We start from the raw sequence: 12,054 nt of genomic DNA, 5'->3' as shown, positions 1-12,054 counted from the left end.
CACTAACTCTCGGACTATTGATCGATGCCGATGCGTGCTTGAGGTTCAGAGAACAAGGCACATTCTTTTGTCGAGCGCCGACATGTTCGCTGCAATAAAGCTGTTAGCCGAAACCAAGATGTTAATTGAGAGCGAGCGTCTGCCCCTACAGAGAGCAAGCTCGTGGCACTGGTTAAATGCCTTCAAATCATTTATTTATTTTTATTTAGATAATCCTCTAAGCCTCATCAGAGCCTGTTAGAGGAAAGGGCGAAATTGACGCGCAAAAGATACAGGAATATACAAATGTAGGCACAGGATCTTAAAAACCAAACTGAGAAATGACAGAATTCCGCCACAAAACAAGACAGCATTTGGAGTGCCAAGGCGACAGTACATTCTAGGCAGCATTCATGTACAAAATAAAGAGGCGCAGTACCACAATTACACTTGGAAAATTTCGAAACAGAGGAGGTGTCTATGTCAAATGTTCAAGCAGTAAAAGCTACACTAATGAAAATGTTGTGAGAAATAATACATGACAAGGGTCAAGAAGGATGAACTGCACTTAGCCTCGATGGAAATTCATTTAGTGATGGGCTGCTGACTGCATTATTTGTCAGTGCATTCCATTCCCTGACGGCTTTCGGGAAGTTAGAATACCGAAATGTGTTACAATGAAATCTAAGTTGCCATAAATGTTTAGAATGTTCTGTGTGCCTGTTTATTGTTAATGAAGGTGACGGGTATTCGTCTACGTCTACTTTAAAGGCTCCGCTCAAAAGTAGCTAAAGAAACTTCAGGCGTAACAAACGGGCTCGACTACTGGTAGTGCGAAGACAAGCTTGATTAAGGAGATCGCTTGGAGAGTCGTTTCTTCTATACTTACTATAAATAAATTGAAATGCCCTCCTCTGGACACACTCTAGCTTCGCTATTAGTTTTGTGTAACGGAACCATCAGATAATGTTATATTCAAGTATAGAACGAACCAAGGATGTGGAAGCCGGTAACTTTGTGGTAGGGGATGCTGACGGGATAGATCGTTTCAGGGACAAAAGCGTGGTATAAGAGCTGTATTTGTTATCTACGAGACTTGCTTCCTCCACTTTAGGGCGGAAGACAGGACGACACCAAGATATTTATATTCATCCACTGATTTTATTTAATTCTGTTTGATCAATTTTATAAAATTTCTGAGTTCTTGGGTTTTTTCTTGCCCCACACTGACATAGCAACTGTCTTCTCTAAATTAATGGTCACCTTACAGTTTTGACATCAGTCTGCTATATTAGTCAACGCGTCACGTGAGGCATGAAAAAACTATATTATAATCGCTGCTTTTACATGTGTTGCCACTCCGGCTCTTGAGGAAGGCTGTCTTCTGCACTGTAGTGAATTAAAACGATGAAGCAGCGATTATATCACAGTTTTTTCAGGCCTCAGGTCACGAGAGGCGCAAGAAAACGGCAATATAACTGCTGATACGTCGTTAAGTGGGCTAGCTAACACTCACACTATCTTAATTTATAAGAAAGGAGACATCAAGGACTTGAAAAATTACAGACCGAATAGCTTATTGTCCGTTGCCTACAAGGTCTATAATCTCTATTAGAGTCAGGACCACCTTAGACTTCAATCAACCAAATGATCAAGCAGGCATTCGTAAAGGATACTTGACAACAGACCATATTCACGCTATCAATCAGGAGATAGAGAAATGCGCAGAATATAACCAACCTCTATATTTGGCCTTATTGATTACGAGAAAGCATTTTACTCGGTGGAAACCTCAGCTGCAATGCAGGATTTGTGGAATCAGGGTGTAGGAGAGAGTTATGTGCAAATATTGGAAGATATCTATAACGAATGCACAGCTACCATAGTCCTTCATAAAGTCAGCAATAAAATTCCAATAAGGAAGGGTGTCAGGCAGGACGACACTATCTCGCCAATGTTTCACCGCCTCTTTACAGGTGGTATTCGAGGCCTGAATCGGGAACACTTGGGGGTAAAAGTTAATGGGGAATACCTAAGTAATATTCGATTCGCTGATGGCATTGCCTTGCTAAGTCACTCAGGACATGAACTACAACGCATGATCAATGAGTTAGGCAGGCAGAGCAGAACGGTGTGTCTACGAATTGTCATGCAGAAAACCAAAGTAATGTTCAACAGCCTAGCAAGGGAACAGCAGTTCGCAATTGGTTGCGAGGGGCTGGAAGTAGTCAGGAATACGTCTACTTAGGGCAAGCAGTGACCGCTGATCCGGATCATGACAGGAAAGTAACTTGAAGGATAAGAATGGGATGGAGCGCATATGGCAGGTTCTCTCAGATCATGAATGACAGCTTACCAATATCCCTGAAGAGAAAAGTATATAACAGCTGTATCCTACCGGTACTCATATATGGGGCAGAAACGTAGAGGCTAACGAAGAGGGTTAAGCTTAAGTTAAGGACAACGCAGAGAGATATGGAAACAAAAATTATAGATCTAACGTTAAGAGACTGGAAACGGGCGGAATGGGTGGGGGAGCAAACGCGGGTTAATGACATCCTAGTCGAAATCAAGAGGAAGAAATCGGCTTGGGCCGGGCATGTGATGCCAAGGCAAGATAACCACCGGTCCTTTGCGGTAATGGGGGGGATTCCAAGAGAAGGAAAGCGTAGCAGGAAGCGGCAGAAAGTTAGGTGGGCGGATGAGGTTAAGAAGTTTGCGGGGATACTGTGGCCGCAACTGGCAAAGGACAGGGTTAATTGGAGAGACATGGGAGAGGCCTTTCCGCTGCCGCGGGCATAGTCAGACTGATGATGATGGTGAAGTGAGCTAGTTTAAGTGCTGTAGTGATTTAAAGATACGTATCAGCGTTTATTCTGCAGTTTTTTCGTGCCTCACATAACCTATTCTTCAAACTGCACGCCACAGCCATAGACAGTCATCGCTCGGTAGACAAAACTCAAACCGAAACAGCATAAGAGAAGAAATTCAGTTATAAATTATTTAATGGTCGTGTTGAATACCACGCGGCGGTCCACTTATTTTAAAGTCTAACTCACCATTTTAAAGAATTGTGACGTCTTGTTCTCGCGTGGAACAAGGAGAACGCAAGCGACCAACCCGCCACCCCGACTCCGGAGAAAACTTTATTTCAGTTCGCGCGCTCCGCTAGCCAAGAGACAGGGCGGTGTCACCATCTGTAGATAACTTGTGAAAAACACAGAAGAACAGTGGCCAATCACGGCACAAATGTGCAAGAAAATTAGGTTTCTATCCTCTTTTAAACGATCCTCGTGTTTAGAGTCACTATGGTAGCCACAATGGCACGGGCCCAAGCTCATGTGGATTGGATCCGGCGGCACGTTTCTTGCGGTGTGATCGGTTTCTGTACACGTTCATCCACTCCCTCTCATCTGAATTGGTTTTACGTCACGACACGTTTCAAGCGCCCCTCAGGACTGAGAGATGGAGGGATATATTTTCACATCTTCCTGTTTGGCTTAATCCGAAGAGATCACCGAAAAAGGTTTATGAAATCAACTACCCTTTGCGTTTATTTTTGTACTGTGCGTTTTTGGAAGGCGCCGTTTTAGCGTTCTGAAGGCTCGATGAGTTATCATGAATTGAAATTTTTATTTCAACACTGGGGGCACTGAAGGCCATGGACGAAAAGCTCCTGAATGCATTCCACTGCCCTTTATGACATGGAAGCGTCTCATACCGCAAGTGTTGTCTTTTTGTTATGTTATTTGTACAGGGTTTCGTACTAGAAATATGAGCACAGCTAAATCTTTAAAAATCCGTGCTACAAAATGCGGTTCAATGGTGACACAATACAATTATATACATCTAGAAAAAAGAAACTGCAGTGCGTAAAATTAGAGCATATGAGTTGTGAAGCATGAACAAATACGTCTGTTCCATGAAATACAAAGAGCACGAACATAAACTCGGAGCAGATATATCAGAAGAAACTACGACTGGTAGCTCCGCAAGCATCAGGATGCCGACGTCTTGTCTCCATCGCCTGCCAAGCGGCTTAAGGATAGCTGGATTAGAGCTGTTCTCGCTTTTCGTTCCGACCCTGGGGCGGTTGCACCATCGCGTACCCTGCGCTGACATGCTTCACATCTTGAGATTCGAGAGTATAGAGAGGCTCTTTTATCTCCATGATTTCCATTCAGATAGACGAAAATGGCTTCTCGTTATTCCCCGAAATCTGCGGTCCTAAATCTGCACGTGCTCTCACACTGATCTAGAATCCGGTCACGCGGAAGTCTTCCAGATGTTACATGCATCCGTCTCGGATCCTTCAGCAGCCGCGGCATGCACATTAAACTTTACCCTCAAGTACGTCGATTTATGCCTGGACTACCAACGCCGCAATGACCCCTCATCATTTCGCTGGTAACTTACCGCTATTACCTTGTCCGCCTCGCCAATTCGACCGCGTGTGCATTGACTTATCGGGCCCCTTTCGTATACTGCTTCTGGCAAACGTTGACTTAGCGTGGCTGCTGATCAGCTGATGCTGAAACCGCCGCTCTCCCGGCTCGAGATGTGGCGTCCTTCATTTTGCAGCTCTTCATTCTTCGACATGGAGCTCCTCGTAAACTCTTTAGTGACTAAGGAGATGCTCACCGAGTGCAATATAATTACTAGGACTTGCACCGCTTACCATCCGCAGAAAAACGGCCGAACTGCATGACTTAGCCGCACACTGGACGACCTGTTGGCGGAGTACGTCACTGCGAAGCAAACGAATTGGGACATAGTCCTCCCTCATATTACGTTCGCCCACAATGCTGCTACATATTCCACTATGGGTTTCTGTCCTTTCTATCTTCTTTGCGGCCAACATGCATCAACTCGCACTGGCACAGTTCTCCCCTACAACCCTGACGCGTCTCAGTTTACAACTGTTTCCGAAACTGCCCGATAAGCCGATCATTGCTGCCTGATTGCGCGGTCAATCACGACGGACACTCAATGCCGTCAAAGATATCGTCGTGACGACGATCACACAGCACCGCCCGAGTCCGGTTCTCCTGTCTGGCTGTGGATGGATACCATCTATTACACCGGACATTTCTTAGAAACTTCTTGCTAAGGATCAAGGCCCTTGTTGCGTACTTGAGCGATCTCCTGTCAGCTACATTGCTGAGCCACTCGCGCCGTTTCCCGTCGTCCGTCGATGCGGCCGCGAGACTGTTCATGAACAGCGCTTCAAGCCGTACTACGAACTTCTTTGTTATCCCCAAGAGTCACCAGGGTGGTTCCAGTTCTGCCGGGGCCCACTGTAAAGTAGAAGACGGGCATACGCGCGAAGCGCATTGTCATCGCTCAGCGCGATACACTGTTTGGACTGGCTGACCCGAGACTGTTTTCACCGCTGTTCCCGATTCCCAAGTATCTATAAATAAATCCCCGTCTTACAGTTTAATAAGACAGGACATGACGCGGCGTCTGATGTCGATAATTCGTCCCGAGGTTTCGACATGTCGGGGAGTAGTCATTAGATTAGCAATTTTACTGATCTATCGTTATTTCCTTTGACACTGCTCTCGTAGCGCCTCAGCTAGATCGCTTTGTGCAGGCCTCCTGTGGAAGAGGGGACGCAGCTCAATATAAACGGGTTATGTATGACTCCAATGGCTTAGTCATGGCGGCGCGAATTTTGTTTTCTAGAATGTGATGTCTCTTGATATATCAAAACGGTAGTGATGCCCCATATCAAATGACAGTGGTATGTATTGGGCCAAAAGAGCGAATTATTGAAGCTTATCGCTTGTGGTCAAATAAAATCGTAGCTTTGAACTAATAGATTGCACATGCGAGTTCAATGTCTTGAGTTCAAGGAAGTCATTTTTCCTTTATTATACGTGGCACACAGAGGAAGCAACAAGCACTACAATTTCAATTTTATTCTCCATAAATCAGGCTTTATAATTCGTGCATTGTTTATTTTACCAGCCACGCGACCGTCTTATCGCTACGTGGCCGTAATTCCCTGCACGTTCGACGGAATACAAACTACTTCAATGAAGGCTCGTAATTTGAAAGGAAAATAGCACCATGCATCAACACCGCTGAAAGTTGTGAGAGAACGCAACGATGATACAATTTATATTATCGCAATTTTCTTATCACCGAAACCACAGCGCGAGCAAGAGGTCTTTGAAACCGTGTCAATGTTCCGAACATACGAATCAAACCGGGTAAAAACAGCGTCGCATAAAGCACGAACTGCCACAATGTGTACAAAGAGCCACACGAAATATTTCTTAGCAAGCGACTGGCATATGTGAGCTCTCAAGTGTCTGATGACTTTGCCCAGTGTAGCTTCTCTGGGATGTCGGCGCCGACGACCGCCGCAGAGCGGCTTGCTACGCCGCCTATCCAAAACGTGGGGCGCAAGCACGGTTGCAGTCCGCTTCGGTGGGAAAGAGGCCAGCCTGATCCACGCATCGGTGGCCCGTGAGCGTAGCTGCGTCAGCGCGGTAGCACCTGCCCCCCGTGCCCAGGACGTCGGCGTAGAAGTAGGGCTGCCGCATGCGATCCGCCGGGCAGGGCATCAGCGTGGACGGCTGAAGGCACTCGGGCTTCTGGTCCACGGTGGCCGCGTTGCACTCCCTTTCGCACGAGGCCTGTACGAGCACACGGCACGAAAGTTAATTATTTATTTGTGGAAACGTAAACATCACGTAAGCAAGCAGTATTGAGTTAAGGTTTCCTGACTGCTACTCTCTGCCGCTTGGACTCGCGTCCTCTAACAGAGTCCAAGGTTCTGGGGCCTTGGACACAACCTTCCTCACAAAGCAAAGCGGTGAAAGAGCTCCTGAGATTCTTAAGGGACTCGGGGTTGTATTCCCGTCTACAACTTTTAAGTTTTCAGTGCGCGTCCTCTGTCCCCGTGACATAATGGTCGATGGACACTTGGAAAACTCATTTCCTTGCCGCTCTTTTTCCTTTTTGCCCCTTTGTTCCCCTTCCCAAGTGTGGGGTAGCCAACTGGGCATCGCCTGGTTAACCTCCCTGCCTTTCCGTCCTTTTCTCTCTCTCTCTCTCTACTCATTAGTATAGAGTGGTGTGTTTTCTGTTTGCAAGCCAATCCAGAAGGCTTCATTTGAGCTATTGTCCTTCGTTTCCTAATGTTGGCTGAACAACATTCGAATCGTGCAAACACGAAGCTACGAAGATTCTCTTCACATTTGTCACATATAGAGGGTGCTTTACCTAAGACTTTACACAATTTTTAAATATAGGCTTTTTGAGTTAGAGGAGCGCATTTTTCGGTATAGCACTGAAAGCGGTGTAGACATCAGAATAAAGCTAAGATGTGCTAACTAGCCAGCTGTTTTGATTAATCTTGAATAGTAAACTTTTAACAATTATCTTAGGCTCCTTAACGATTGAGAAGTGTCTATAGCCCACCGTAAATAATATCCACATCAGTTTTTAGAATCTCGAAAAGTCGATTGGCCTCGCCACTGTGACCTAACAAATTCTGACTATTTCCGCGAGTTAAGTGCACTGGAGAGGTTGCTTTGCGTGCAAGCTTCTCGAAAGCGCGTGTATTTTGGCGTGATGTGGGGAAAATTTGTTGGGCCACAGCGCCGAGAGCAACCGCCTTTTCGAAATTCAAAAAATTGATATGGATATCGCTTACGGTGGGCTACACGCCTCTCAGTAATTAAAGAACCAAACAGTAGTATTTAAAAAGTTCACCATTCAATATTAGTTAACCAGCCTACTAGTTGGCACCTCTTAGCTGTATTCTCAAGTACTACACCGGCTGACAATACTATACTGAAAAAGCGGTCTTTTAACTCAAAAAGCCTATTTTTTAAAAATTGTGCAAAGTATTAGGTGAAACACCAAGCACGCACGCACGCACATACACACCACACACACACACCACACCACACACACCACCTACACCACACACACACCACATACACACACCCACACCACACACACACCACATACACACACCACAAACACACACGCACACACACAACACACCACACGCACGCACACACACACACCACACACACACAAGCTACACGTGAGCTGTGAAGGACGCCTCCAATATAGCCGCCTCGGCGGAGATCGGAACACAGACTTGGAAATCATACGTTCGGTGTAGAAGCGTCAGCAGATTCTGGTTTCTTTTCTCTGTATCCTAGTATTATGGTTGTTAAATTATGCACAGCTCCTTACGGGCGCCTATACTGCGTAATGCTGTTTTATGAATATCATATTTGATTCGGGACCCTCTAATTGAAGCTAAGTTCCTCTTCAGAAAACATAGCCTTGAAACAGAACCTTGAAACCTTGATTGTAGCCCTAACGCTACTCTGAGGCGCTATGAAGGAGATGCCAGTCGTTGCGACTGTATGATTCCGAGTGCTCGCATAATTCCTTCAGCTTTTATAGCAAGACTCCCCTAAGATGAATTGTCATCCGCATGGAATGATGTCTTCTCTTTGCAAGGTAACATAAGTCGTTGTCTTTGGTGACATTAATGGTTAATATGGCTGATCAGTCACGAAAACATTTAACCCTTAATATTATCATGACACCATAATACATGCATTACTCCTAGGCTTATGTCTCAGCAGCAAAGGAGCGAGACAGCTGACTCCGATGTAGACCAGACCAGAACAGAACTGCCAGCAGTGGCTTCACGCGTCCCAGACAGGCGTCGTCTTTTTCTTCCTCGTGTGGGGGTGCGTTGGCCGTACTGTAGGTGCAGCCAAAGGAGGGCGCTACACCCCCATGAATCCCTTGCTGAAAACGACTCTCTTAGCAGCTATCGTTGAAGCGTGTTTCACTGTACATAAACGCGTGGCGAACTCCATGAGGTGGCTAAAACCTACCTTGGTATCGAAGCCTGGACCTTCAGACACATCCGGGCAGGCGCCGTGTGCAAAGCCCCACTGGACGCATGAACTTGATGTTATGTTGAAGAAATACCAGCTGCGCGAAAGATCCCCTGACGAACACGGAAACAGCCACGTTTGGTGAACAGTGCAGCTCCTGGTAACGTTGCATTGTGACCACTGTGACTCGCATTCATGTTCATCCTCGTATTTATATGCGAATCCGGGGCACACTTTGTATTCGTCCTGCTCAGTTGATTGGCACTGTTCCCCGTTGTAGTACCATCCGTGAATTGTGCCGTTGCAGAAGAAAGACGTCGTGTCGAGACTGCATGCCTTGCTAACTGCTTTAGTCGTTCCGGTGGTTCCCGTAGTAGTTGTGGGCTCCTCGGTCGCAGTGGTCGCTCTACGGCGGGGAGTTCTGGGCTGGGGAATGGGTGTCTCATGGACGGTGATGAAGATGTGTCGCTTTAGGCCGTACCCAGCGATGGCCTCGATGTTGAGTACTGGAGGGGTGGCAGGCTGAGGCTGCCGCGAGGCCCACACCATGGCCGTGCTGATGAGGAACAGTAGCAGACCGAGCATGCACAGCGTGCAGAGGAAGCGCCACACGAGACCCAACAACGGGGTCGCTATGCGGGGCAATCTTCCTCCCCAGTCATGGGACAGCAGGCTGGCGGTCACATGGGCTCCATCATCTGGTCGAAGGGCTTCTCCTTTCTCTGCTGCTGACGCTTCTGGGATCATCCTGCCGTGCCATCTCGCAGTTGCTGAGGCAGGTTTTCTTGACGTTACTATTTGCGGCGTGCTCGCTCCCTCGGATATCTCCGAGATAGACTTAGACGACATCGCCATCGATGTTGCGATCTTCTTCACTGTCGTCTCTTCTGAAGGCGCGTGGCCCTTCTTCTTCTTCTTCTTCTTCACCTCTTTATAATGGCACCCTTTCGCTAGTTTGTCGTCTTCATATTCCCAGGGCACGCTAGGAGTAAGATGATTAGGAATATCATTTCAAGGCGTTGATGGAGAAACTGCAATTAGGGATAAGCACTTAGAAACCCTACTAAGGCAAGGGTAGTAGCGCCCGGTAGAAAGTTAGGTGGGCGGATGAGATAAATAAGTTTGCGGTGATAAGGTGGCCGCGGCTTACACAGGACAAGGTTAATTGGAGAGACATGGGAAAGAGAGGCATTTGCCCTGCAGTGGGCGTATTCAGGCTGATGATGATGGTGATGGTTACTTACAACGCCCAGTAGATTGAGCACCCGTTTTAACGATTTTAAGAGATTGGACCCCGCCTAGCTAGAAATACCTTACCTACTTCGTCCTTCTTGGAAACGGTAGAGCTATTCAACAAACTACCCACTTATTGTCCAATCATTGTCGAAAAGCTTGCGTCAGCCTACGAACGCCACGAAACACGCCTGACCTTGTTGGAACAACGAGTCGACCGTATGCTTAAACGCCTTTTTCCCGATGAAGATTTTAGCTGGAAGAGATGGACTGCATTTTTCAATCGCTAAGGAGGCAACTTCCTAATGATCAAATCGACAACTCGAGCTGCCAGATTAAGACCGCAAAGGTATCTAACCCATGGCAGAGAGAGAGAGAGAGAGAAAACTTTATTGTCCCTAAGAGGTTGGTTATCTCCTTGGGTACTTTAGCCGCTGCAGATGGCCGGCAGTCTAAGTCTGTCGGCGACCTCCTGCGCCCTTGCCGTGGCTCTGAACTGAACGTCCGGGTCCGGGCTGGCGAGAACAGCTTCCCATTTTTCAAGCATGGGAGATGTGACTAGAGATGTGACTAGCCGGATCCTCCGTGCAGTCCTAGATTATGGTCTAAGGTGGCAGGCTCGCCGCACAGCTGGCAATACGGATTTACCAAATCGGAAAAGATATTGGAATACGTCCACAGGTACGGTTGCGACCGCGTTTGCAACCGCCTCCACGTGGTAGCCTGTTCGCGGCTGAGCGAAACATGCGGAGGAGACAGGCTCGCTCTAAGCTCCCTGTAATAGTTGGTTATGGCCTGATATGTAATTAGCGTCTCGCCGCTTGGGACATCAGGATCCGAGACCCCCTCACCGGCTTGGATGACAAAACCTCGAGCATACTGTTGAGCGGCCTCGTTCCGTGGAACACCCGCGTCGTCAGCCAATGGCACAAGTCAGTGACGGGCGCTTTTGCGTTTGGCATTAGAACTGTCGCGGCCTCAGTAACAAGAAAGCAATAATGACCCAATACGCCCTAAAAACAGAAATCCCTCCTCCCCCATGTGCTACTTCTGCAATATACATAAAAATAACAACGTATCGGGATACATGGCTGCACACTCAACGCACAAGAACAGTAGCAACCATTAATTTCGACGTACGTTAAACATAACATTAAGCACTGCACCGAAACATTGCCACCCAGTTTAGCAAAGTATGCCTTAATAACTACAATATACACTGACGACTGCAAACAACTTTTAAAGCTACACAACGTATACAATCCACCGAAATCCACACGCAACCTTATTCTTCAAGCATGCTAAAATCGATTAGAAGACACATGAGATTTACACTATCGGCGACCTTAACGCAGCCCACGCTTCATGAGGATACAGGGCGATCGCAAATACGGCCAGGTTGTTGGAAGAGAGCATAAATAAATGGCAGTACACAATCCTCAATACTCCGGGCACAACAAGTCGCACAAGGACGCACAATCAAGCACCTATCACCACGGACCTCGCGTATCAATAAGGACAGTACCTTACGACTTGGGAGAACAGCGATCACGACATAATAAGCATCACTATACACGTCAAGCCCCCACTTGCGCCGAGCTACGGTTAAGTCCACAAACTGGGACAAAGTTCATAAACTGCATGAGGCTGAATATAAAGCATGCTGGACCAGTCTAGGCACGTGGACTAAAAGCCCCAAGAAGAGAGAAACCACAGGCATGCACACAACTTCAGCGCCGGCCGACAGGTCCGATCCGCACCTCACGAGCATCCGGAAAGCCGAGCAAAAAGACCTCGAGAGCCTTAGCCAAGCAACCACATAAGAAACAGGTTGGTATAAGGGTAGATGATATAACAACGCTCCTTAAGGGCAACGGAGTGGATTCCAAGAGAAGGCAAGCGTAGCAGGGGGCGTCAGAAAGTTAGGTGGGCGGATGAGATTAAGAAGTTTGCGGGG

The 12,054-nt window shown here is 47.2% G+C and overlaps 1 protein-coding gene across 1 annotated transcript; it reads right to left on the bottom strand.

Moving 5' to 3' along the window:
• Positions 1 to 5,851: 5,851 nt before the first annotated feature.
• LOC149337118 (uncharacterized) lies at positions 5,852 to 9,643 on the bottom strand. The gene is made up of 2 exons (XM_089554826.1): positions 8,862 to 9,643; positions 5,852 to 6,626 (listed from the first exon to the last, which is right to left on the bottom strand). Exons 1-2 carry the CDS (start codon positions 9,609 to 9,611, stop codon positions 6,375 to 6,377), a joined length of 1,002 nt encoding a protein of 333 aa, XP_089410952.1. The 5' UTR covers positions 9,612 to 9,643; the 3' UTR covers positions 5,852 to 6,374.
• Positions 9,644 to 12,054: the final 2,411 nt, after the last annotated feature.

This window comes from Amblyomma mixtum, chromosome 7, assembly GCF_055824585.1.
Source record: "Amblyomma mixtum isolate Tamu chromosome 7, ASM5582458v1, whole genome shotgun sequence".
NCBI classification, from domain to species: Eukaryota; Metazoa; Arthropoda; class Arachnida; order Ixodida; family Ixodidae; genus Amblyomma; species Amblyomma mixtum.
The sequence above is the reverse complement of the archived record's forward strand: the minus strand, read 5'-3'. Positions and strand labels throughout refer to the sequence as shown.